At 35.8% G+C, this 27,832-nt stretch overlaps 1 protein-coding gene across 3 annotated transcripts; it reads left to right on the top strand.

The window, feature by feature from the left end:
- On the top strand, positions 1 to 27,575 carry C9orf72 (C9orf72-SMCR8 complex subunit). 3 transcript variants are annotated; one of them, XM_073021707.1, is made up of 11 exons: positions 1 to 24; positions 6,586 to 7,073; positions 8,157 to 8,216; positions 11,226 to 11,321; positions 12,065 to 12,129; positions 13,748 to 13,820; positions 15,458 to 15,574; positions 17,310 to 17,545; positions 23,373 to 23,430; positions 25,467 to 25,576; positions 25,700 to 27,575. In XM_073021707.1, exons 2-11 carry the CDS (start codon positions 6,630 to 6,632, stop codon positions 25,884 to 25,886), a joined length of 1,446 nt encoding a protein of 481 aa, XP_072877808.1. In that variant the 5' UTR covers positions 1 to 24; positions 6,586 to 6,629; the 3' UTR covers positions 25,887 to 27,575. The 3 variants fall into 3 exon arrangements, with proteins under 3 accessions (XP_072877808.1, XP_072877807.1, XP_072877809.1); XM_073021706.1 differs by lacking the exon at positions 1 to 24 and adding an exon at positions 257 to 332; XM_073021708.1 differs by lacking the exon at positions 1 to 24 and adding an exon at positions 257 to 332 and having other exon boundaries at positions 25,704 to 25,850.
- Positions 27,576 to 27,832: the final 257 nt, after the last annotated feature.

The raw sequence follows: 27,832 nt of genomic DNA, 5'->3' as shown, positions 1-27,832 counted from the left end.
GGGGGCGGGGCCTGGCTAGAGCAGGTATGGGTTTAGGTGTGTGTTTTTGTTTTTCCCACCCTCTCCCCTCTACTTGCTCTCACAGTACTCGCTGAGGGTGAACAAGAAAAGACCTGATAAAGATTAACCAGAAGAAAACAAAGAGGGAAACAACTGCAGCCTGTAGCGGGCTCTGGAGCTTAAGAGACGCGCGCTAGGCGCCTGGCCCTGGGCGGGGTCGGGGCGGGGTCGGGCCGGGGTAGGGGGCGGGGTCGGGCCGGGGGCGGGGCTGCGGTTGCGGTCCCTGCGCCCGCGGCGGCGGCGGCGGCGGCGGCGGCGGCGGCGGCGAGTGGGTGAGTGAAGAGGCGGCGTCCTGGCGGGTGTCTGTTTGGCGTCCGGTTGTCGGGAAGAGACGCGGGTAGCAGCCGGGGCTCTCCTCGGAGCTCGACACATTTTTACTTTCCCTCTCATTTCTCTGACCGAAGTCGGGTGTCCGGCTTTCGCCCTTAGCGACTGGTGGAATTGCCTGCATCTGGGCCCCGGGCTTCGCGGCGGCGCAGGGATGAGGGATGGGAATCTGGCCTCTTCCTCGCTTTCCCGCCCGCAGTGCGCTGCCCCAGCTGTCTCCTTCCCGGGGACCTGCTGGGAGCGCTGCCGCTGCGGGCTCGAGAGAAAGGAGCCTCGGGCACTGAGAGGCCTCGCCCGGGAGAAGGCCGGAGGGCGGGCGGCGCGCAGCTCTTGCGGACCAAGTCTGGGTTCTCTGGGAACCCGAGACGGTCCCTGATGGCGAGGAGATCATGCGGGGTGTTATGGGGGGTGTGGAGACGTCTGCAGAATTTTAGCCCAAGCTTCTAAGGAGTGCTGATGACTTGCATATGAGGGCAGCAATGCCAGTCGGTGTACTCCCTATTCTGTGGGACATGATCTGGTTGCTTCACAGCTCCGAGATGACACAGACTTGCTTAAAGGAAGTGACCATTGTGACTTGGGCATCACTTGACTGATGGTAATCAGTTACAGACAGAAGTGCACAGATTACATGTCTGTGTCCACACTGGGTCAGTCTGGCCACAAGGAACACCACAGGCTTTGTATTCAGAAACAGGAGGGAGGTCCTGCACTTTCCCAGGAGGGGTGGCCCTTTCAGATTCAATCGAGATTGTTAGGCTCTGGTAGAGTAGTTACCTGGTTGTGGCAGTTGGTAAATTCCTATTCAAACTGTTGCCATGCATCACCAGTTAACAACAAGGGTACACAATCTGTCTGCCATTACTTCTACTTTGTACAAAGGATCAAAAAAAGATACTGTTAGATATGATTTTTCTCAGACTTTGGGAAACTTTTAACATAATCTGTGAATATCACAGAAGCAAGACTGTCATATAGGGGATATTAATAACCTGGAGTCAGAATACTTGAAATATGGTGTCATTTGACACGGGCTCTGTTATCACCACCTTTGCCAAGCCCTTTCACTTGAGGAAAACCCTCAATCAGTTGGAAACTGCCTCATGCTGACAGTACATCTGAAACAAAAACGAGAGTAGTTACCACATTCCAGATTGTTCACTAAGGCAGCATTTATCTGCTCCAGGAAAAAATTACAAGCAACTTATGAAGCTGATAAAATATTTTGTTTGGCTATGTTGGCACTCCAAAAGTTGCTTTCAGAGAAACAAAGTAAACCAAGGAGGACTTCTGTTGTTCACGTCTGCCCTTGGGCTCTATTCTACGTTAATTAGATAGTTCCCAGGAGGACTAGATTAGCTTACCTATTGTCTGAGAAACTTGGATCTGTGAGAAATGGCCAGATAGTGATATGAACTTCACCTCCCAGTCTTTCCTGATGTTTAAGATTGAGAAAGTGATGTGAACTTTCTGGTGCTGTAAGCAGTTCACTGTCCTTAAAGTGGTCCTGGGCAGCTCCTGTTGTGGAAAGTGGATCGATTTAGGATCCTGCTTCGCTTTGGACTGGGAGAAAATAAACTGCATGGTTACAAGTATTGAGAGCCAAGTTGGAGAAGGTGGCTTACACCTATAATGCCAGAGCCTTAGGAGGCAGAGGCAAGAGGATCACTGGAAGTCAGGAGTTCAAGCCCAAGCTGGGCAGCCTAGACCCTGTCTCTACAAAAAATTAAAAACTTAGCTGGGCGCGGTGGTGTGCACCTGTAGTCCTAGCTACTGGGGAAGCTGAGGCAGGAGGGTCTTTTGAGCCCAGGAGTTTGAAGTTACAGGGAGCTATGATCCTGCCAGTGCACTCCAGCCTGGATGGCAAAACGAGACCCTGTCTCTAAAAAACAAAAAGTGAGGGCTTTATGATCGTAGAAATTTTGCTTACAATAGCAGTGGACCAACCACCTTTCTAAATACCAATCAGGGAAGAGAGAGTTGATTTTTAACAAACATTTAAAGAAAAAGCAAAACCTCAAACTTAGCACTCTACTAACAGTTTTAGCAGATGCTAATTAAGGTAATCATGTCTGCATATATGGGATTATTTTCAGAAAGCGTATTGGGAAACCTCTCATGGAACCCTGTGCAACCCTGAGCAAGCCACTGTCTCACTCAGTTTGAATCTTGGCTTCCCTCAAAAGACTCTGTGGCTAATGTTTGGTAACTCTCTGGAGTAGCCAGCACTGCATGTACATAGGATAGGTACATAAAACAATGATTGGTTTTGAGCTGATTTTTTTCAGCTGCATTTGCGTGTATGGATTTTTCTCACCAAAGATAATGACTTCAAGTGTTAATAAAATAATTGTACAGCTCTCCTAATTATACTTCTCTGTAACATTTCATTTCTCAGACTATTTCTTTTGGTAGGATTTAAAACTAAGCAATTCAGTATGATCTTTGTCCTTCATTTTCCTTCTTATTCTTTTTTTTTTTTTTTTTTTGAGACAGAGTCTCCCTCTGTCGTGCCATCTCAGCCCATTGCAACCTCCGCCACCTGGGTTCAAGTGATTCTCCTGCCTCAGCCTCCTGAGTAGCTGGGATTACAGGTGCCCACCACCACACCCAGCTAATTTTTTGTATTTTTAGTAGAGGCGGGGTTTCACCATGTTGGCTAGGCTGGTCTTGAACCCCTGACCTTAGATGATCCACTTACCTGGGCCTCCCAAAGAGCTGGGATGATAGGCGTGACCCACTGTGCCCACCCCATTTTTTTTCTTATTCTGTTAGGAGTGAGAGTGTAACTAACAGTCTATAATAGTTCAATTTTCACAACGTGGTAAAAATTTTCCCTGTAATTCAATGAGATTTTGCTTCAGGGCTCAGCTCTGTTTTAAGAAGTACTTTTATTTTCAGTTTGATGATGAAATATTAGAATTGTGATATTGCCTTTATGATTACCTACCTTTTTAACCTAAAAGAATGAAAGAAAAATATGTTTACAATATAATTGTATGGTTGCGTGTTAACTTAATTCATTATGTTGGCCTCCAGTTTGCTGTTGTTAATTATGACAGCAGTAGTGTCATTACCATTTCAATTCAGATCACATTCCTGTATTTGATCATTGTAAACTGACTGCTTAAATTGTATTAAAAACAGTGGATATTTTAAACAAGCTGTACTGCTTATATCCAGTGCTGTCTCCTAAGACTATTAAATTGATATAACATATTTAAAAGTAAATATTACCTAAATGAATTTTTGAAATTAAAAATACACGTGTTAAAACTGTCTTTGTGTTCAACCACTTCTGTATGTACTTAGAGTTAACTGTTTTGCCAGGCTCTGTATGCCTACTCATAATGTGATAAAAGCACTCATCTAATGCTCTATAAATAGAAGTCAGTGCTTTCCATCAGACTGAACACTCTTGACAAGATGTGGATAAAATTATTTAAGTAAAATTGTTTACTTTGTCATACATTTACAGATCAAATGTTAGCTCCCAAAGCAATCATATGGCAAAGATAGGCATATCATAGTTTGCCTATTAGCTGCTTTGTATTGCTATTATGATAGATTTCACAGTTTTAGATCTGCTTAGATGAAAATGTAATTCTTTTTACTTTCAGTCTTAGATACAAGTCTTCAATTATAGTACAATCACACATTGCTTAGGAATGCATCATTAGGCGATTTTGTCATTATGCAAACATCATAGAGTGTACTTACACAAACCTAGATAGTACAGCCTTTATGTACGTAGGCCATATGGTATAGTCTGTTGCTCCTAGGCTACAAATCTGTACAGCTGTTACTGTACTGAATACTATAGACAGTTGTAACACAGTGGTATTTATTTATCTAAATATATCCAAACATAGAAAAGGTACAGTTCAAGTATGGTATAAAAAATAATGATATACCTGTATAGGCCACTTACTGTGAATGGAGCTTGCAGGACTGGAAGTTGCTCTGGGTGAGTCAGTGAGTAAGTGGTGAATGAATGTGAAGGCCTAGAACATTACTGTACACACTGTAGACTTTATAAACACAGTATGCTTAAGCTACACCAAATTTATCTTTATAGTTTTTCTTCAATAAAAAATTAATGTGAGCCTACTATAACTTTTGAACTTTGTAAACTTTTTAATTTTTTAACTTTTAAAATACTTAGCTTGAAACACAAACACGTATAGCTATACAAAAATATTTTTTCTTTATATCCTTACTCTAGAAGCTTTTTCCTATTTTTAACTTTTTTTTTTTTTTACTTGTTAGTCATTTTTGTTAAAAACTAAAACACACACACTTTCACCTAGGCATAGACAGCATTAGGATCATCAGTATCACTCCCTTCCACCTCACTGCCTTCCACCTCCACATCTTGTCCCACTGGAAGGTTTTTAGGGGAAATAACACACATGTAGTTGTCACCTCCTATGATAACAGTGCTTTCTGTTGAATACCTCCTGAAGGACCTGCCTGCGGCTGTTTTACATTTAACTTAAAAAAAAAAAAATAAGTAAATAAGTACATTTAACTTAAAAAAAAAATAACAATAAAAGGTATAGTCTAGTGAATACATAAACCAGCAACATAGTAGTTTATTATCAAGTGTTGTATACTGTAATAATTGTATGTGCTATACTTTAAATGACTTGAAAAATTGTACTAAGACTTTATGATGGTTACAGTGTCACTAAGGCAATAGCATATTTTCAGGTCCATTGTAATCTAATGGGACTACCATCATATATGCAGTCCACCATTGACTGAAATGTTACATGGTATATAACTGTATTTGCAAGAATGATTTGTTTTACATTAATATCACATAGGATGTACCTTTTTAGAGTGATATGTTTATGTGGATTAAGATGTACAAGTTGAGCAAGGGGACAAGAGCCCTTGGTTCTGTCTTGGATGTGAGCTTTTATGCTCTTCTCATCATGTCTGTTTTCTCATTAAATTCAAAGGCTTGAACAGGCCCTATTTAGCTCTTCTGTTTTCTATGTGTTCTAAATAACTAAAGCTTTTAAATTCTAGCCATTTAGTGTAGATCTCTCTTTGCAATGGTAAAATGCTTTATTGGTTTCTTGACTAGCATATTAAATATATTTATCTTTGTCTTGATATTTCAATGTCATTTTAAACATCAGGATTGGGCTTTAGTATTCTCATACCCAGAGAGTTCACTGAGGATACAGGACTGTTTGCCCATTTTTTGTTATGGCTCCAGACTTGTGGTATTTCTATGTCTTTTTTTTTTTTTTTTTTTTTAACCTTTTAGCAGCTTTAAAGTATTTCTGTTGTTAGGTGTTGTATTACTTTTCTAAGATTACTGTAACAAAGCACCACAAACTGAGTGGCTTTAAACAACAGCAATTTATTCTTTCACAATTCTAGAAGCTAGAAGTCCGAAATGGAAGTGTTGACGGGGCATGATCCTCAAAAGAGAGAAGGCTCTTTCCTTGCTCTTCCTGGCTTCTGGTGGTTATCAGCAATCCTGAGCGTTCCTTTCTTGCCTCGTAGTTTCAGCAGTCCAGTATCTGCCTTTTGTCTTCACATGGATGTCTACCCCTTGTCTCTGTGTCTCCAAATCTCTCTCCTTATAAACACAGAAGTTATTGGATTAGGCCCCACTCTAATCCAGTATGACCCCGTTTTAACACGATCACACCTATTTCTAAATAAGCTCACATTCACATATACCAAGGGTTAGGAATTGAGCATATCTTTTGCAGGGACACAATTCAACCCACAAGTGTCAGTCTCTAGCTGAGCCTTTCCCTTCCTGGTTTTCTCCTTTTTAGTTGCTGTGGGTTAGGGGCCAAATCTCCAGTCATACTAGACTTGCACATGGACTGGAGATTTGGGAATACTGCGGGTCTATTCTATGAGCTTTAGTATGTAACATTTAATATCAGTGTAAAGAAGCCATTTTTTCAGTTCACTATTTCTTTGAATTTCTTAATGTATGCCCTGAATATAAGTAACAAGTTACTATGTCTCATAAAATGATCGTATCAACAAACATTTAATGTGCACCTACTGTGCTAGTTGAATGTCTTTATCCTGATAGGAGATAACAGGCTTCCGCATCTTTGACTTAAGAGGACAAACCAAATATGTCTGAATCATTTGGGGTTTTGATGGATATCTTTAAATTGCTGAACCTAATCATTGGTTTGATATGTCATTGTTTAGATATCTCAGGAGCATTTGGATAATGTGACAGTTGGAATGCAGTGATGTCGACTCTTTGCCCACCGCCATCTCCAGCTGTTGCCAAGACAGAGATCGCTTTAAGTGGTGAATCACCTTTATTAGCAGCTACTTTTGCTTACTGGGACAATATTCTTGGTCCTAGAGTAAGGCACATTTGGGCTCCAAAGACAGAACAGGTACTTCTCAGTGATGGAGAAATAACTTTTCTTGCCAACCACACTCTAAATGGAGAAATCCTTCGAAATGCAGAGAGTGGTGCTATAGATGTAAAGTTTTTTGTCTTGTCTGAAAAGGGAGTGATTATTGTTTCATTAATCTTTGATGGAAACTGGAATGGGGATCGCAGCACATATGGACTATCAATTATACTTCCACAGACAGAACTTAGTTTCTACCTCCCACTTCATAGAGTGTGTGTTGATAGATTAACACATATAATCCGGAAAGGAAGAATATGGATGCATAAGGTAAGTGATTTTTCAGCTTATTAATCATGTTAACCTATCTTTTGAAAGCTTATTTTCTGATACATATAAATCTTATTTTTAAATTATATGCAGTGAACATCAAACAATAGATATTATTTATTTTGCATTTATCCTGTTAGATACAAACACATCTGGTCTGATGCCTGTCATCTTTGTATTAACTGTGGAAGGTAGGAAATGGTAGCTCCACATTACAGATGAAAAGCTAAAGCTTAAACAAATACAGAAATTTTTAGATCCTGGATTCTTCTTGGGAACCTTTGACTCTAATACCTTTTGTTTCCCTTTCATTGCACAATCCTGTCTTTCGCTTACTACTATGTGTAAGTATAACAGTTCAAAATAATAGTTTCATAAGCTGTTGGTCATGTAGCCTTTGGTCTCTTTAACCTCTTTGCCAAGTTCCCAGCTTCATAAAATGAGGAGGTTGAACCGCATGGTTCCCAAGAGAATTCCTTTTAATTTTACAGAAATTATTGTTTTCCCCTAAGTCCTATAGTTCAATATATAATGATATTTACATTTCAGTATAGTTTTAGTATATCTAAAGAACACATTGGATTCTCCTTCCTGTGTTTCAGTTTGATACTAACCTGGAAGTCCATTAAGCATTACCAATTTTAAAAGGCTTTTGCCCAATAGTAAGGAAAAATAATATCTTTTAAAAGAATACTTTTTTACTATGTTTGCAGGCTTACTTCCTTTTTTCTCACATTATGAAACTCTTAAAATCAGGAGAATCTTTTAAACATCATAATGTTTAATTTGAAAAGTGCAAGTCATTCTTTTCCTTTTTGAAACTATGCAGATGTTATATTGACTATTTTCTGTGAAGTTATCTTTTTTTCCCTGCAGAATAAAGGGTGTTTTAATTTTATTTTGTATTGTTTATAAGAACATGCATTTGTTGGGTTAATTTCCTGCCCCTGCCCCATTTTTTCCCTAAAGTAGAAAGTATTTTTCTTGTGAACTAAATTACTACACAAGAACATGTCTATTGAAAAATAAGTAAGTATCAAAATGTTGTGAGTTGTTTTTTTAAATAAATTCTTTCTTGCTCAGGAAAGACAAGAAAATGTCCAGAAGATTATATTAGAAGGCACAGAGAGAATGGAAGATCAGGTATATGCAGATTGCATACTGTCAAATATTATTTTCACGGCATGTATCTGTGTAAGGTTGATGGCTACATTTGTGAAGGCCTTGGGGACATACAGAGTAAGCCTTAATGGAGCTTTTATGGAGGTGTACAGAATAAACTGGAGGAAGATTTCCATATCTTAGACCTGAAGAGTTAAATCAGTAAACAAAGGAAAATAGTAATTGCATCTACAAATTAATATTTGCTCCCTTTTTTTTTTCTGTTTGCACAGAATAAATTTTGGATAACTTGTTCATAGTAAAAATTAAAAAATTGTCTGTGATATGTTCTTTAAGGTACTACTTCTCGAACCTTTTCCTAGAAGTAGCTGTAACAGAAGGAGAGCATATGTACTCCTAAGGTATCTGGGGTGTAGGCCCATGTCCACACAATATTTCTTTTAAGTCTTATGTTATATCAATTTACACTTTATTCCATGATATAACTATTTTAATATTAAAATTTGTCAATGATATTTCTTACCCTCTCCTCTAGGAAAATGTGCCATGTTTATACTTTGGCTTTGAATGCCCCTGAGGAACAGACACTAGAGTTTGAGAAGCATGGTTACACGGGTGTGGCTTCCCCTGCAGAAATTAAGTACAGACTATTTCAGTGTAAAGCAGAGAAGTTCTTTTGAAGGGGAATCTCCAGTGAAGAAAGAGTTCTTCACTTTTACTTCCATTTCCTCTTGTGGGTGACCCTCATTGTTCCTTGTAAAACTCGGATATTTTAAACATGGCTGTTTTGCTTTTCTCTGGTTCTTTTTAGCATGAATGAGACAGATGATACTTTAAAAAGTAATTTAAAAAAAAAAAAGTGTGAAAATATACGGCCATAATACAGAACCCTATGCAGTGATCTCCTTTACCAAATTGTTGTGTTTGTACTTTTGTAGATAGCTTTCCAGTCCAGAGACAGGTATTCTGTGTAAAGGTCTGACTCAACAAGAAAAGATTTCCCTTTACCCAAAGAATGCCAGTCTTTATTTGCTGGTCAATAAGCAGGGTCCCCAGGAAAGAGGTAACTTTCACCACCCTCTAACCCACTGGTTATTAGTAAACTAATTAAGTAGACTTATCTCAAGATGAGGAAACTTAAAACCAAGTAAAATTCTGCTTTTACTGGGATTTTATTTTTTGAAACCAGAAACATTTACTTAAGTTGACTACTATTAATTAATTTTGGTCTCTCTTTTAAGTACTCTTCTTAAAAATGTTGTCCTACTGCTGAGAAGTTCAAGTTTGAGAAGTACAAGGAGGAATAGAAACTTGAGAGATTTTCTTTTTCTTTTAGAGCCTCTTCTGTATTTAGCCCTGTAGGAATTTTTTTTTTTCCCCAAGATTATTCTTCGTGAAAAGGAGGAGTTGCCTTTTGATTGAGTTCTTGCAAATCTCACAACGACTTTGTTTTGAACAATACTGTTTGGGGATGATGCATGAGTCTGAAACAACTTCAGGTATAGCTGTCATCTGATAAAATTGCTTCACAGGGAAGGAAATTTAGCACGGATCTAGTCATTATTCTTGTTAGATTGAATGTGTTAATCATAATTGTAAACAGGCATGATAATTATTACTTTAAAAACTGAAAACAGTGAATAGTTAGTTGTGGAGGTTAGTAAAGCATGATTTTTTTAAAATAAAACTTTCAGCATTTTGCAAATGGGCATATGGTTTAGGATAGAACTTCCAGAGGTAGCATCACATTTAAATTCTCAAGCAACTTAGTAATACGAGGCTCTGAAAAACTGGTTAAAGTTACTCCAGAAATGGCCCTGGGTCTGACAGAGATTCTAACTTAAAGATGCATATGAAGACTTTGAATAAAATCATTTCATAAAATAAGTGAGGAAAAACAACTACTATTGAATTCATCTTAATGGATGATTTTAAAAATATATTTAGCTAAAAATTCGTAGACATTTGACAATTTCATTTATATCTCAAAAAGTTGACTTACCCAAGTTGACCACAAAACTGATGAGACTGGTGGTGGTAGTGAATAAATGAGGGACCACCCATATTTGAGACACTTCACATTTGTGATGTGTTATACTGAATTTTCAGTTTGATTCTATAAACTACCAATTTTGAAATTGCAGTTTCAAGGTGTAATAAGTAGTAGTATTATCTTGAAATAGGTCTAAAGGGAACTTTTCTGTTTTAAAAGATTCTTAAACTATATGTGCTGATTTTGATTTGCATTTGGGTAGATTATACTCTTATGAATTGGGAGGTTAGGTATTGATTCAGGTTTTCCTTACCTATTTGGTAAGGATTTCAAAGTCTTTTTGTGCTTGATTTTCCTCGTTTTTAAATATGAAACATATTGATGACTTTTAATTAACAAATGTTTTTATCTCGAATAAATTTTAAAGGAGATCTTTTCTAAAAGAGGTATGATGACTTAATTATTGCATATAAGAGTAAATGAGAAACCAATGATTCCATACTCTCTAAAGAATAAAAGTGAGCTTTAGGGCCGGGCATGGTGGCTCATGCCTGTAATCCCAGCACTTTGGAAGGCCAAGGCGGGCGGATCACCTGAGGTCAGGAATTCTACACCAGCCTGGCCAACATGGCAAAACCCTGTCTCTACTACAAATACAAAAATTAGCTGGGCATGGTGGCAGCCCCTATAGTCCCAGCTACTTGGGAGACTGAGACAGGAGAGTCACTCGAACCCGAGAAGCAGAGGTTGCAGTGAGCTGAAATCACACCATTGCACTCCAGCCTGGGCAACAAGAGCAAAACTCCATCTCAAAAAAAAAAAAAAAAAAAAAAAAAAAAAAAGAATAAAAATGAGCTTTGGATTGCGTATAAATCCTTTAGACAAGTAGTAGACTTGTTTGATACTGTGTTTGAACAAATTACAAAGTATTTTCATCAAAGAATGTAATTGTTTGCTATTATTTTTATTTTTTATTGTCCAGCTTCTCTCATATTAATTATGTGATTTTCTTCACTTCATGTTACTTTATTGTGCAGGGTCAGAGTATTATTCCAATGCTTACTGGAGAAGTGATTCCTGTAATGGAACTGCTTTCATCTATGAAATCACACAGTGTTCCTGAAGAAATAGATGTAAGTTTTTATATTTTTAAATGAGAGCAATTATACCCTTTATCAGTTTTTTGGGGTTATATTATTATTACGTATATTATTAATATTGTAATTTTAATACTAAGCACTTCGTCATATGTACTATCCACATGCAGTATTACCCACTTTAACAGATAAGCACACACAAAATCCTGAATTTTATGGCATAACAGGGGCATTTTTGATCAGTGATGACAAAATTAAATTTATTTTGTTTATTTCACTACTTTTATAATTCCTAAAAGTGGGAGGATCCCAGCTCTTATAGGAGCAATTAATATTTAATGCAGTACCTTTTGAAACAAAACTGTGTGCCAAAGCAGTAGCCATTAATGGAAGTTGACTTACAGTCACAAATTTAGTTTCCTTAATCATTTGTTGAGGATGTTTTGAATCACACACTATGAGTGTTAAGAGATATCTTTAGGAAACTATTCTTGTTGTTTTCTGATATTGTCATTTAGGTTAGTCTCCTGATTCTGACAGCTCAGAAGAGGAAGTTGTTCTTGTAAAAATTGTTTAACCTGATTGACCAGCTTTCACATTTGTTCTTCTGAAAGCTGATGGTAGTGCACAGAGATTGTTTTATGGGGAGTCTTGATTCTCAGAAATGAAGGCAGTGTGTTATATTGAATCCAGACTTCAGAAAACTTGTATAATAAAAATGTTTTTTCAACACTATGTTATAGCCAGACTAATGTTTCTGTTTTTCTGATGCATTTTAGATAGCTGATACAGTACTCAATGACGATGATATTGGTGACAGTTGTCATGAAGGCTTTCTTCTCAAGTAAGAATTTTTCTTTTCATAAAACCTGGATGAAGCATATGTTCATCTATGACAAGATCTGGAAGGAAGAAAATAACAGACTGTCTACTTAGATCGTTCTAGGGACAACATTGCATATTTGAATTGTTGCTTAAATTTGTGTTATTTTTCACTCAGTATATTTCTGTAATATATTTGATGTTATTCCATTTGCTATGTAAAGAAACTGAGTTTCCATAGTTCCCAGACAAGAAATCATGGCCCCTTGCTTGATTCTGGTTTCTTGTTTTACTTCTCATTAAAGCTAAAAGAACCCTTTCAAATTAAGTTGTACTGTAGATGAACTTAAGTTATTTAGGCCTAGAAAAAAATTATTCATATTTATACTGATCTTTTTCCATCCAGCAGTGGAGTTTAGTACTTAAGAGTTTGTGCCCTTAAACCAGACTCCCTGGGTTAATGCTGTGTACCCGTGGGCAAGGTCCCTGAATTCTCTATACACCTATTTCCTCATCTGTAAAATGGCAATAATAATAATAGTACCTAATGTATAGGGTTGTTATAAGCATTGAGTAAGATAAATAATATAAAGTACTTAGAACAGTGCCTGGAACATAAGAACACTTAATAATAGCTAATAGCTAACATTTTCTTTTTTTTTTTTTTTTTTTTTGAGACGGAGTCTCGCTCTGTCACCCAAGCTGGAGTGCAGTGGCCGGATCTCAGCTCACTGCAAGCTCCACCTCCCAGGTTCACGCCATTCTCCTGCCTCAGCCTCCCTAGTAGCTGGGACTACAGGCGCCCGCCACCTCGCCCGGCTAGTTTTTTGTATTTTTTAGTAGAGACGGGGTTTCACCATGTTAGCCAGGATGGTCTCGATCTCCTGACCTTGTGATCCGCCCGTCTCGGCCTCCCAAAGTGCTGGGATTGCAGGCTTGAGCCACTGCGCCTGGCCCCATAGCTAACATTTTCTATGTACGTTTCTTCTAGGGAAAAGGATAACAGAAATAGCCAATATTTGTTGAGTGCCTACATGTTAGTTCCTATACTAAGTGCTTTACATGTATTATCTTATATTCTATTTTAATGTTTCTTCATAGTTGCAGATTATCATGAAATTTTATTTTTAAAAAAAGAGAAGTAAAAGGATAAAGTATTCACTTTTACGTCCACAGTCTTTTCCTTTAGGCTCATGATGGAGTATCAGAGGCATGAGTGTGTTTAACCTAAGAGCCTTAATGGCTTGAATCAGAAGCACTTTAGTCCTGTATCTGTTCAGTGTCAGCCTTTCATACATCATTTTAAATCCCATTTGACTTTAAGTAAATCACTTAATCTCGCTACATGTCAATTTCTTCAGCTATAAAATGATGGTATTTCAATAAATAAATACATTAATTAAATGATAGTTTAAAAACTAATTGGGCTGTTTTAAGGCTCAATAAGAAAATTTCTGTGAAAGGTCTCTAGAAAATGTAGGGTTCTATACAAATAAAAGATAACATTATGCTTATATCTTCGGTGTTTATCATGTAAAGCTATTCTGAGTTATTTGAAGAGCTCACCTACTTTTTTTTGTTTTTAGTTTGTTAAATTGTTTTATAGGCAATGTTTTTAATCTGTTTTCTTTAACTTACAGTGCCATCAGCTCACACTTGCAAACCTGTGGCTGTTCCGTCGTAGTAGGTAGCAGTGCAGAGAAAGTAAATAAGGTAGTTTATTTTATAATCTAGCAAATGATTTGACTCTTTAAGACTGATGATATATCATGGATTGTCATTTAAATGGTAGGTTGCAATTAAAATGATCTAATAGTATAAGGAGGCAATGTAATCTCATCGAATTGCTGAGACAACTTGTGGCAACAGTGAGTTTGAAATAAAGTGAATAGGAGTCATTTATCAGTTTATTTTGATAACTTGTAAATACCAGTGTCAGATGTGTATAAATGGTTTTGAGAATATATTAAAATCAGGTATTTTAAAAAATATTACTCTTCTATTTCCCAATGTAATCTTTTAACAAATCTGAAGGTAGTCATGTACTTTCGGTACTAGTTCTGAAGAAATGTTATTTGTTTATTCATCTTGATTTCATTGTCTTGACTTTCCTTCTAAATCTGTCCCTTCTTGGGAGGTATTGGGATTAAGTGGTCATTGATGATTATACTTTATTCAGTAATGTTTCTGACCCTTTCCTTCAGTGCTACTTGAGTTAATAAAGGATTAGTGAACAGTTACATTTCCAAGCATTAGCTAATAAACTAAAGGATTTTGCACTTTTCTTCACTGACCGTTAGTTAAAAACAGTTCAGAGATAAGTACATGTATCTTTCAATTTTAGCAAACCTAATTTTTTAAAAGAAGTTTTACATAGGAAATATGTTGGAAATGATTATTTACTTTACAAAGATATTCATAATTTATTTTTTCTGTAACTAGCTACTTTGTATATTTACATGAGCCTTAATTTATCAAAATTATATTTCTCATATAACCATTTATGAGAGCTTAGTATACCTCTGTCATTATATTGTATCTACAGACTAGTGATCTTATTACTTCTGTTACCTCGAATAGGTGGCTTCCCGTCTGTGACCTCCAAACCCTTAGGTTCCACAGAATGACTGCTGAGCTGCTTTATGAAGGGAGAAAGGCTCCATAGTTGGGTTTTTGGTTTTGCTTTTGTTTTTGTTTTTAACATGTTTCCTATCCTCCATCCTCTTGAGGCAAAATAGCTTACCTTTTATCTTGTTTTAATTTGAGAAAGAAGTTGCCACTGCTCTAGATTGAAAACCACTGTTTTAACATAATAACTCTGAATATGGTTTGAATTTCAAGATAGTGACATGCCTTTTTATTTTTACTAATAGAGCTGTAGGTCGAATATTATTAGATTTCTAAACCCCACCCAATGACCTCCTTATTTTAAATCAAATTCAATAATTAATTGTCTTCTTATTGGAGGATCTGGACATTCTTTGATGTTTCTTACAACAAATTTCACATGTAGACCCACTAAACAGAAGCTATAAAGGTTCCATGGTCAAGTAAGTCTGAGAAAGTCTGCATATTATATAATTCACCTGAAGAGTCACAGTATGTACCCAAATGTTAAAAGGTTTTGAGGTGCCATATTTACCAAGCATTTTCTAAATTTATTTGACCACAGAATCCCTATTTTAAGCAACAACTGTTACATCCCATGGGTTCCAGGTGACTAAAGAATACTTATTGCTTAGGATACGTTTTATTGATAATAACAATTAAAATGTCAGATACCTTTCATAAGCAGATCAGTGGTCTTTTTAAAACTTCGTATTTTAATGCTAAAATCTTTTCTTTTGTAGATAGTCAGAACATTATGCCTTTTTCTGACTGCAGCAGAGAGAAAATGCTCCAGGTTATGTGAAGCAGAATCATCATTTAAATATGAGTCAGGGCTCTTTGTACAAGGCCTGCTAAAGGTATAGTTTCTACTTATCACAAGTGAAACCAATTTTCTAAAATCATTTTTGAGACTCTTTGTAGACAAATGTTAAATATTAGCATTTAATGTATCTCATATTGATATGCCCAGTGACTGACTTCCTTTGCACAGTTCTGCGCATAGACTATATGTCTTACGGATTTATAGTTAGTATCATCAGTGTAACACCATAGAATACCCTTTGTTTTCCAGGTGGGTCCCTGTACCTACATGTCTAGCATCAGGGTTTTTTTTTGTTTTTTTTTTTTTTAAACATATGCTTAAATCAGGTTGCACATCTAAAATAAGATCATTTCTTTTTAACTAAATAGATTTGAATTTTATTGAAAAAAATTTTAAAACATCTTTAAGAAGCATATAGGATTTAAGCAGTTCCTATGTATGTGTACTAAAATATATATATATTTCTAAATATATATTCCTATATATATGTATTTCTATAATATATATTAGAAAAAACTTGTAGTTTTCTTTCATTTGAGTCTACTGTTCAAGGAGCAAAACAGAGAAATGTAAATTAGCAATTGTTTATAATAATTAAAGGGATGAAAGTTGTTCACCTTGTTGGATCTATTATTGTTGTTTTAATTATAGTCCCAAGACGTGAAGAAATAGCTTTCCTAATGGTTATGTGATTGCCTCATAGTGACTACTTTCTTGAGGATGTAGCCACAGCAAAATGAAATTTAAAAAATTTAAAAATTGTTGCAAATAAAAGTTATATTAGGCTTTTGTGCAATTTCAATAATGTGCTGCTATGAACTCAGAATGATAGTATTTAAATATAGAAACTAGTTAAAGGAAACACAGTTTCTATTTGAGTTATACAAATCTGTAAATTAGAACTTCTCCTGTTAAGGCATTATAAAGTGCTTAATACTTTTGTTTCCTCAGCACCCTCTCATTTAATTATATAATTTTAGCTCTGAAAGGGACCTATACCAGATATGTAGAGGAAATTTCAAAACTATGATCTAATGAAAAAATATTTAATAGTTCTCCATGCAAATACAAATTACATAGTTTTCTGGAAAATACCTTTGACATTATACAAAGATGATTATCACAGCATTATAATAGTGAAAAAATGGAAATAGCCTCTTTCTTCTGTTCACAGCATATGGCACAGTACCTCATATGCAGTAGGTTATTATTACCTGGTAACTGGCTCCCCCAACTGATTAGGAAAGAAGTAAATTTGTTATTTATGAAAATACGTGTTCATTGAGATGCATAGAATAATTAAGAAATGAAAAGACACTTGTAATTTCAAATCCAGTGAATACCCACTGTTAATATTTGGCATATCTCTTTCTAGTCTTTTTTTCCCTTTTGCATGTATTTTCTTTAAGACTCCCACCCCCACTGGATCATCTCTGCATATTCTAATCTGCTTTTTTCACAGCAGATTCTCAGCCTTTTTGAATATCAACACAAACTTCAACAACTTCATCTTTAGATGCTAAATAATGAATTCATTTTTATTTACTTAACCACTTCCTTTGGATGCTTAGGTTATTCTGATGTTTTGCTATTAAAACCAATGCTCTACTGAACACTTCTGTCACTAAAACTTGAACACACTCATGAATAATTTCTTAGGATAAATTTTTAGTGATGGATTTGCTAAATCAAAGACCATTTTTTAAAAATTGAAAAACAATTATATCGTTTGGCATGTAAGACAATACATTTTCCTTTTATTTTGACAGGATTCAACTGGAAGCTTTGTGCTGCCTTTCCGGCAAGTCATGTATGCTCCATATCCCACCACACACATAGATGTGGATGTCAATACTGTGAAGCAGATGCCACCCTGTCATGAACATATTTATAATCAGCGTAGATACATGAGATCCGAGCTGACAGCTTTCTGGAGAGCCACTTCAGAAGAAGACATGGCTCAGGATACGATCATCTACACTGACGAAAGCTTTACTCCTGATTTGTACGTAATGCTCTGCCTGCTGGTACTGTAGTCAAGCAATATGAAACTGTGTCTTTTACGAATAAAAACAAAACAGAAGTTGCATTTAAAAAGAAAGAAATATTACTAGCAGAATTATGCTTGAAGAAACATTTAATCAAGCATTTTTTTCTTAAATGTTCTTCTTTTTCCATACAATTGTGTTTACCTTAAAATAGGTAAGATTAACCCTTAAAGTGAATATGTAACTATTTGTTTAATAAATATATATTGAGCTCCTAGGCACTGTTCTAGGTACTGGGCTTAATAGTGGCTAACCACACAGCTCCAGCCCCTACATTGCATATAGTCTATTGTATAACAGTTACTGAACGGACTTACTAACAAAACCAGAGAAGCAATTCTAAGTCTTTTTTTTTCTTGACATATGAATATAAAATACAACAAAACTGTTAAAATATATTAATAGAGCGTTCTTTTACTTTGCATTTTATATTGTTACTTCGCATTTAAGAAAAACAGTCTGATCAGGAAATTCAAAAGGAAAAGTAATGATAATTAATTGAGAATGGACCCAACTTGAAAAGAAAAAAAAGGATGATGATAAATCTATAATCCTAACACCCTAAGTAAACACTTAAATGATGTTCTGAAATCAGGAAAAGAATTATAGTGTACTTTTGTGGTTCTCTTTTATTAGTTGAAAAAAGGCACAGTAGCTCATGCCTATAAGAACAGAGCTTTGGGAGTCCAAGGCAGGCAGATCACTTGAGGCCAGGAGTTCCAGACCAGCCTGGGCAACATAGTGAAACCCCATCTCTACAAAAAATAAAAAAGAATTAGTTGAATGTGTTCCTGTGTGCCTATAATCCTAGTTATTCAGAAAGCTGAGGCAGGAGGATCTCTTGAGCCCAGGAGTTTGAGGTTACATGGAGTTATGATGTGCCAGTGTACTCCAGCCTGCGGGACAATGAGACTCTGTCTTGTTAAAAAAAAAAAAGTGCTTGGAATAATGTTTGACATATAGAAGGTAACAACAGTAAGTGTTAACTGTAATAACCCAGGTATAAGTGTGTAAGGTGATAGAAAAATTGGGGCAAACAACCCTGACCTGTGTCTCTACAGAATAAGTTTGAGTTTAGGCAGCAGACATGTGGAGCACCAGTAATTACACACTAAGTGTTAACCAAAAGCTTTGAATAGTAACATCTTGTTCAAGGGACCCCCGGGCTTATATATCTCAAGGTGCAGAAAGATGACTTAATATAGGACCCATTTTTTCCGAGTTCGCCAGAGTTTTTATTGGTTCTTGAGAAAGTAGTGGGGGAATTGTTTTAGAAAATGAATTGGTCAAACTGAAATTCCATGTCAGTAAGTTTTTATATATTGGTAAATTTTGGTAGACATGTAGAAGTTTTCTAATTAATCTGTGCTTTGAAACATTTTCCTTTTTCCTAAAGTGCTTAGTATTTTTTCCCTTTTTTGATTGGTTGCTTGGGAGCTTTTTTGAGGAAATTTAGTGAACTGCAGAATGAGTTTGCAACCATTTAGTATTTTTGTTTTGTGTTTTAGAGGAGGTATGTATATTTTAACATTTCTTAATCATTTTTAGCCAGCTATGTTTGTTTTGCTGATTTGACAAACTATAATTAGACAGCTATTCTCATTTTGCTGATCATGACAAAGTAATATCCTGAATTTTTAAATTTTGCATCCAGCTCTAAATTTTCTAAATTTTCTAAACATAAAATTGTCCAAAAAAATAGTATTTTTAGCCACTAGATTGTGTGTTGTTAAGTCTGTTGTCACAGACTCATTTTACTTTTCAGTGTATGTTTTTACATGTTAATTATGTTTGTCATTTTTAATTTTAACTTTTTAAAATAATTCCAGTCACTGCCAATACATGAAAAATTGGTCGCTGGAAATTGTTTTTTTAACTTTTGTTTTAGGTTCATGTGTACATGTGCAGGTTTGTTATACAGGTAAATTGCGTGTCATGAGGGTTTGGTGTACCCAGGTAATAAGTGTAGTACCCAATAGGTAGTTTTTTGATCCTTACCCTTCTCCCACCCTTCTTTCACCATCGAGTAGGCCCTGGTGTTGCTGTTTCCTTCTTTGTGTCCGCGTGTACTAAATGTTTAGCTCCCACTTAGAAGTGAGAACATGCGGTATTTGGTTTTCTGTTCCTGCATTAGTTCACTCAGGATAATGGCCTCTAGCTCCATCTGTTTTTTATGGCTGCATAGTATTCCATGGTATATATGTATCATGTTTTCTTTATCCAGTCTACCATTGATAGGAATTTAGGTTGATTCTCTGTCTTTGCTGTCATGAATAGCGCTGTGATGAGCATATACACATGCATGTGTCTTTATGGTAGAACAATTTGTATTCCTTTAAGTATATACAGAATAATGGGGTTGCTAGGGTGAATGGTAGTTCTATTGTAAGTTATTTGTGAAATCTTCAAACTGCTTTTCACAATAGCTAAACTAATTTACAGTCCCACCAGCAGTGTATAAGTGTTCCCTTTTCTCCACAACCTTGCCAACATCTGTTATTTTTTTACTTTTCAATAATAGCCATTCCTAGAGAATTGATTTGCAATTCTCTAATGATTAGTGATATTGAGCATTTTTTCGTATGCTTTTTAACTGTGTGTATATATACTTTTGAAAAATGTTAATGTCCTTTGCCCAGTTTGTAATGGGGTTGTTTGTTTTTGCTTGTTAATTAAAGTTCCTTTGAGATTCTGGATATCCCTTTGTCAGATGCGTGGTTTGCAGATATTTTTCTCCCCTTGTGTAGGTTGTCTTTTTACTCTGTTGATAGTTTCTTTTGCCGTGCAGGAGCTCATTAGGTCTCATTTGTGTTTGTTTTTGTTGCAGTTGCTTTTGGTGTCTTCATCATAAAATCTGTGCCAGGGCCTATGTCCAGAATGGTATTTCCTAGTTTGTCTTCCAGGATTTTTACAATTTTAGATTTTACGTTTATGTCTTTACTTTAATCCGTCTTGAGTTGATTAAGGAAGGGGTCCAGTTTCACTCTAATTCCTATGGCTAACAATTATCCCAGCACCATTTATTGAATACGGAGTTCTTTCCCCCATTGCTTGTTTTTGTCAATTTTGTTGAAGATCAGATGGTTGTAGGTGCTATGTGGCTTTATTTCTTGGCTCTCTATTCTCCACTGGTCTGTCTGTTTTTATACCAGTACCCTGCTGTTAAGGTTCCTATAGCCTTTTAGTATAAGGTCGGCTAATGTGATGCCTCCAGCTTTGTTTTTTTTGCTTAGGATTGCTTTGGCTATTTGGGCTCCTTTTTGGTTCCATATTAATTTTAAAATAGTTTTTTCTAGTTTTGTGAAGGATATCATTGATAGTTTAGAGGAATAGCATTGAATCTGTAGATTGCTTTGGGCAAATGGCCATTTTAACAATATTGATTCTTCCTATCTATGAACATGGAATGTTTTTCCGTGTGTTTGTGTCTTCTCTTTATACCTGATGTATAAAGAAAAACCGGTATTATTCCTACTCAATCTGTTCCAAAAAATTGAGGAGGAGGAACTCTTCCCTAATGAGACCGGCTTCCTTCTGATACCAAAACCTAGCAGAGATACAACAGAAAAAAGAAAACTTCAGGCCAATATCTTTGATGAATATAGATGCAAAAATCCTCAACAAAATACTAGCAACCAAATCCAGCAGTACATCAAAAAGCTAATCTACTTTGATTAAGTAGGCTTTATCCCTGGGATGCAAGGTTGGTTCAACATATACAAATCAATAAGTGTGATTCATCACATAAACAAAGACCACAGAGCTAAAAACAAAAACCACATGATTATCTCAATAGGTGCAGAAAAGGCTTTCAATACAATTTAACATCCTTCATGTTAAAAACCTTCAGTAGGTCAGGTGCAGTGACTCACATCTGTAATCCCAGCACTTTGGGAGGCCAAGGCGGGCATATATCTTAAGCCCAGGAGTTCAAGACCAGCCTAGGCAGCATGGTGAAACCCCATCTCTACAGGGGGGGAAAAAAAAAAAAGAAAGCTTGGTGTGGTGGCATGCACCTATAGTCCCAGCTACTCAGGAGGTTGAGGTGGGAGGATTGCTTGAGCCCAGGAGGCAGAGGTTGCAGTGAGCTGAGATCATGCCACTGCACTCCAGCCTGGGCAATAGAGTGAGACCCTGTCTCAAAAAGAAAAACAAAAATAATCCTAAACAAACTAGGCATTGAAGGAATATGCCTCAAAAAAATAAGAACCATCTATGACAGACCCACAGCCAATATCTTACCAAATGGGCAAAAGCTGGAAGTATTCTCCTTGAGAACCATAACAAGACAAGGATGCCCACTCTCACCACTCCTTTTCAGCATAGTTCTGGAAGTCCTAGCCAGAGCAGTCAGGAAAGAGAAAGAAAGAAAAGGCATTCAGATAGGAAGAGAAGAAGTCAAACTATTTCTGTTTGCAGGCAGTGTAATTCTATACCTAGAAAATCCCATAGTCTCTGCCCAGAAGCTCCTAGATCTGTTAAAAATTTCAGCAAAGTTTTAGCATTGTCTGTACTCCAACAGCTTCCAAGGTGAGACTGAAATCAGGAACACAGTCCCGTTCACAATAGCTGCAAAAAGAATCGGAATCCAGCTAACCAGGGAGGTGAAACATCTCTACGAGAATTACAAAACGCTGCTGAAAGAAATCAGAGATAACACAAACAAGTGGAAATGTTTTTAACACCTTGCTTTATCTAATTCACTTATGACTAAGATATTCATTCAGTGGAACAGGTATAATAAGACCACTCGACTTAAATATAAGCCTTATTCTCTTTCCAGAGCCCAAGAAAGGGCACTATCAGTGCCCAGTCAATAATGATAAAATGCTGATATGTTTCCCCTTTACTGTTTCTTTCTTCTCTAGTGTGGTACACTCATTTCTTAAGATTAGAAAACTTGAACTACCTTCCTGTTTGCTTCTGCACACCCCCATTCTCTTTTTTTGCCACTCCGGTCAGGTATAGGATGATCCCTACCACTTTCAGTTAAAACCTCCTTCCCTTATTAAATGTTCTCTTACCACTCTGGCCTGAGTAGAACCTAGGGAAAATGGAAGAGAAAAGATGAAAGGGAGGTGGGGCCTGGGAAGGGAATAGTCTTGTTTGTCTGTGTGTTTGCTTTAGCACCTACTATATCCTAGGTGCTGTGTTAGGCACACATTATTTTAAGTGGCCATTATATTGCTACATCTCACTCTGATCATTGCCAAGGTAGCTAGTACTTTCTTGGATGGTTGGTTCATGTTACTTATAGATGGTGGACTTGTTGAGGCAAACCCAATGGATAATCATCTGAGTGTGTTCTCTAATCTCACTCAGATTTTTCTTCATATTTTTTGGTTTGTTTTGGTTTTTGATGGTGGTGGTTGTGTGCTTATTTTTGTTGCTGGCTTGTTTTTTGTTTTGTTTTTGAGATGGCAGGAATTGGTAGTTTTATTTATTAATTGCCTAAGGGTCTCTACTTTTTTTAAAAGATGAGAGTACCAAAATAGATTGATAGGTACATACATACCCTTATTGGGGACTGCTTATATTCTTTAGAGAAAAGAATTACATATTAGCCTGACAAACACCAGTAAAATGTAAATATATCCTTGAGTAAATAAATGAATGTATACTTTGTATCTCCAAATATATATCTATATTCTTACAAATATGTTTATATGTAATACCAATTTATAAGAACTTAAAATGTTGGCTCAAGTGAGAGATGGTGGAAAGTAGCATTATATAGCCATTTCAACATTTGAACTTTTTTCTTCATTTTCTTCTTTTCTTTAGGAATATTTTTCAAGATGTCTTACACAGAGACACTCTAGTGAAAGCCTTCCTGGATCAGGTAAATGTTGAACTTGAGATTGTCAGAGTGAATGATATGACATGTTTTCTTTTTTAATATATCTTACAATGCCTGTTCTATCTATCTATCTATCTATCTATCTATCTATCTATCTATCTATCTATCTATCTATATATATATATATGTTCCCCTGGATCATGCCCCAGAGTTCTGGTGAGCAATTGCAGTTAAGTTAGTTACACTACAGTTCTCAGAAGAGTCTGAGGGGATGATGTCAGGTGCATCATTACATTGGATGCCTCTTGTCCTAGATTTATGTTTCGGGAATTCAGACCTATGTTTACAATATAATAAATATTATTGCTGTCTTTTACAGATAAAATAATAAGATATAAACTTGACCACAACTACTGTTTTTTGAAACATAGAGTTCATGGTTTACATGTATCAAAGTGAAATCTGAGTTAGCTTTTACAGATATAATATATACATATATATATCCTACAATGCTTGTAGTATATATGTAGTACAAGTATATATATGTGTGTGTGTATATATATAGAACAAGTGTATATATATATTACTGGCACTGTAGGATATATATGTCTATATGTTAAAAAATATATAAATATGTTATATATTTAACATATAAACATATATACATATATGTTAAATATATAACATATACTCTATATATGACAAATAAGAGTATAATACATATTTTTATTTTTTTTTTACATATATAAAACATGATAGAATTAAGTCCTAATCTGTTTTATTAGGTGTTTTTTGTAGTGTCCGGTCTTTCTAAAGTGTCTAAATGATTTTTCCTTTTGACTTATTAATGGGGAAGAGCCTCTATATTAACAATTAAGGATGCAGCATTCCATACTTCAAACAACAAACATTTTAATTCAAGCATTAACCTATAACTCAAGTAAGTTTTTTTTTTTTTTTTTGAGAAAGGGAGGTTGTTTATTTGCCTGAATTGAGTCAAAAATATTTTTGAAACATCATGTACTTATTTAAATAACATCTTTATTGTTTCATTCTTTTAAAAAATATCTACTTAATTACACAGTTGAAGGAAATTGTAGATTATATGGAACTTATTTCTTAATATATTACAGTTTTGTTGTAATAACATTCTGGGGATCAGGCCAGGAAACTGTGTCATAGATAAAGCTTTGAAATAATGAGATCCTTATGTTTACTAGAAATTTTGGATTGAGATCTATGTGGTCTGTGACATATTGCAAAGTTCAAGGAAAATTCGTAGGCATGGAATTTCATGCTTCTCAAACTGAAAATCCCTCCCAGTGTCCACCTCATCACATGCACACATTCTACTCTTACCCACCCACTCCACCTCTTGCAAAAGTACAGATATATGAATGACTCAAAACCATAGGCTCATCTTCTAGAAGCTTCAGTGTTATTTGAAGATTTGGGCAGAAGAAGTTAAGAAATATGAAATAGCTTACATATGAGTTTTAATAGTGAAACAAACATGGATGTATTCTGAAGTAGAATGCAAAATTTGAGTGCATTTTAAAAGATAAATCAGAAAACTTCAAAAACCTCTCAGATTAGCCGGATATGGTGGCTTATGCCTGTAATCCTAGCACTTTGGGAGGCCGAGGTGGGTGGATCACGAGGTCAGGAGATCGAGACCATCCTGCCAACATGGTGAAACCCCGTCTCTACTAAGTATACAAAAATTAGCTGGGCGTGACAGCACGTGCCTGTAATCCCAGCTACTTGGGAGGCTGAGGCAGGAGAATCGCTTGAACCCGGGAGGTGGAGGTTGCAGTGAGTCAAGATCGCACCACTGCACTTCAGCCTGGCGACAGAGCTAGACTCCATCTCATAAAAAAAAGAAAAAAAAAGAAGTCAGATTGTTCCTACACCTAGTGCTTCTATACCACACTCCTATTAGGGGGCATCAGTGGAAATGGTTAAGGAGATATTTAGTGTGTATTGTCTGCCAAGCACTGTTAACACTGTCCTAGAAACATTGCTGTACAAGTAGAATGTGAGCAAGTTATGTATTGAAATGGTTCCTCTCCCTGCAGGTCTTTCAGCTGAAACCTGGCTTATCTCTCAGGAGTACTTTCCTTGCACAGTTTCTACTTGTCCTTCACAGAAAAGCCTTGACACTAATAAAATATATAGAAGATGATACGTGAGTACAACTCCTACATGGAAGAAAAACCTTTGTACATTGTTTTTTGTTTTATTTCCTTTGTACATTTTCTATATCATAATTTTTGCTTTTTTTTTTTTTTTTTTTTTCCATTACTTTCAGGCAGAAGGGAAAAAAGCCCTTTAAATCTCTTCGGAACCTGAAGATAGACCTTGATTTAACAGCAGAGGGCGATCTTAACATAATAATGGCTCTGGCTGAGAAAATTAAACCAGGCCTACACTCTTTTATCTTTGGAAGACCTTTCTACACTAGTGTACAAGAACGAGATGTTCTAATGACTTTTTAAATGTGTAACTTAATAAGCCTATTCCATCACAATTGTGATCGCTGCTAAAGTAGCTCGGTGGTGTGGGGAAACATTCCCCTGGATCATACTCCAGAGCTCTGCTCGGCAATTGCAGTTAAGTAAGTTACACTACAGTTCTCACAAGAGTCTGTGAGGGGATGTCAGGTGCATCATTACATTGGATGTCTCTTTTCCTAGATTTATGCTTTTGGGATACAGACCTATGTTTACAATATAATAGGTATTATTGCTGTCTTTTAAATATATAATAATAGGATATAAACGACCACAACTGCTGTTTTTTTGAAATATATGATTCATGGTTTACATGTATTAAGGTGAAATCCGAGTTCGCTTTTACAGATATTAGTTGACTTTCTATCTTTTGGCATTCTTTGGTGTGTGGAATTACTGTAATACTTCTGCAATCAACTGAAAATTAGAGCCTTTAAATGATTTCAGTTCCACAGAAAGAAAGTGAGCTTCAACATAGGATAAGCTTTAGAAAGAGAATTGATCAAGCATATGTTTAATTGGAATTGATTATTAGATCCTGCTTTGTGGATTTAGCCCTCGGGATTCAGTCTGTAGAAATGTCTGATAGTTCTCTATAGTCCCTGCTCATGGTGAACCACAGTTAGGATGTTTTGTTTGTTTTATTGTTGTTGCTGTTGTTGATGTTCTATATAGTTGAGCTCTGTAAAAGGAAATTGTATTTTATGTTTTAGTAGTTGTTGCCAACTTTTTAAATTAATTTTCATTATTTTTGAGCCAAATTGAAATGTGCACCTCCTGTGCCTTTTTTTTCCTTGGAAAATCGAATTACTTGGAAGAAGTTCAGATTTCACTGGTCAGTCGTTTTCATCTTATTTTCTTCTTGCAGAGTCTTACCATGTACCTGCTTTGGCAATCATTGTAACTCTGAGATTATAAAATGCATTAGAGAATATATTAACTAATAAGATCTTTTTTTCAGGAACAGAAAATAGTTCCTTGAGTACTTCCTTCTTACATTTCTGCCCATGTTTTTGAAGTTGTTGCCATTTGCCTGCAATAGGCTATAAGGAATAGCAGGAGATATTTTACTGAAGTGCTATTTTTCTAGGTGCTACTTTGGCAGAGCTAAGTGGTCTGTTTCTTTTGTTTCCTTAATGCGTTTGGACCATTTTGCTGGCTGTAAAATAACTGATTAATATAATTCTAACACAATATTGACATTGTAGTGTACACAAACACAAATATTTTATTTAAAACTGGAAGTAACATAAAAGGGAAAATATATTTATAAGAAAGGGATAAAGGTAATAGAGCCCTTCTGTCCCCCAACCACCAAATTTACACAACAAAATGACATGTTCTAATGTGAAAGGTCATAATAGCTTTCCCATCATTAATCAGAAAGACGTGGCAGCTTGATATTTTAGACAACCCCTGAACTAGATGACTGTTGTACTGTAGCTCAGTCATTTAAAAAATATATAAATACTATCTCGTAGTGTCCCATACTATGTTTTTTACATGATAGATTCTTATTTAAGTGCTAACTGGTTATTTTCTTTGGCTGGTTTATTGTACTGTTATACAGAATGTAAGTTGTACAGTGAAATAAGTTATTAAAGCATGTGTAAACATTGTTATATATCTTTTCTCCTAGATGGAGAAATTTGAATAAAATATATTTGAAATTTTGCCTCTTTCAGTTGTTCGTTCAGAAGAAAATACTATGATATTTGAAGACCGATCAGCTTCTGTTCAGCTGACAGTCATGCTGGATCTAAACTTTTTTTAAAATTAATTTTGTCTTTTCAAAGAAAAAATATTTAAAGATCCTTTATAGTGTAATCTATGTTAAAAAAAACTTTCTGCTTAACTCTCTGGATTTCATTTTGATTTTTCAAATTATATATTAATATTTCAAATGTAAAATACTATTTAGATCAATTGTT

This window comes from Chlorocebus sabaeus, chromosome 12, assembly GCF_047675955.1.
Source record: "Chlorocebus sabaeus isolate Y175 chromosome 12, mChlSab1.0.hap1, whole genome shotgun sequence".
Taxonomy (NCBI): domain Eukaryota; kingdom Metazoa; phylum Chordata; class Mammalia; order Primates; family Cercopithecidae; genus Chlorocebus; species Chlorocebus sabaeus.
This window is presented reverse-complemented; position numbering and strand designations above follow the sequence as displayed.

What these genes read in the sequence shown, in the direction of transcription:
- C9orf72 (XM_073021707.1), top strand. Translation starts at nt 6,630, where the DNA reads ATGTCGACTCTTTGCCCACCGCCATCTCCAGCTGTTGCCAAGACAGAG. An exon ending in GAAGAATATGGATGCATAAG is followed by an intron (nt 7,074 to 8,156) that starts GTAAGTGATTTT and finishes TTTCTTGCTCAG; the next exon opens with GAAAGACAAGAAAATGTCCA. An exon ending in CATGAAGGCTTTCTTCTCAA is followed by an intron (nt 12,130 to 13,747) that starts GTAAGAATTTTT and finishes TTTAACTTACAG; the next exon opens with TGCCATCAGCTCACACTTGC.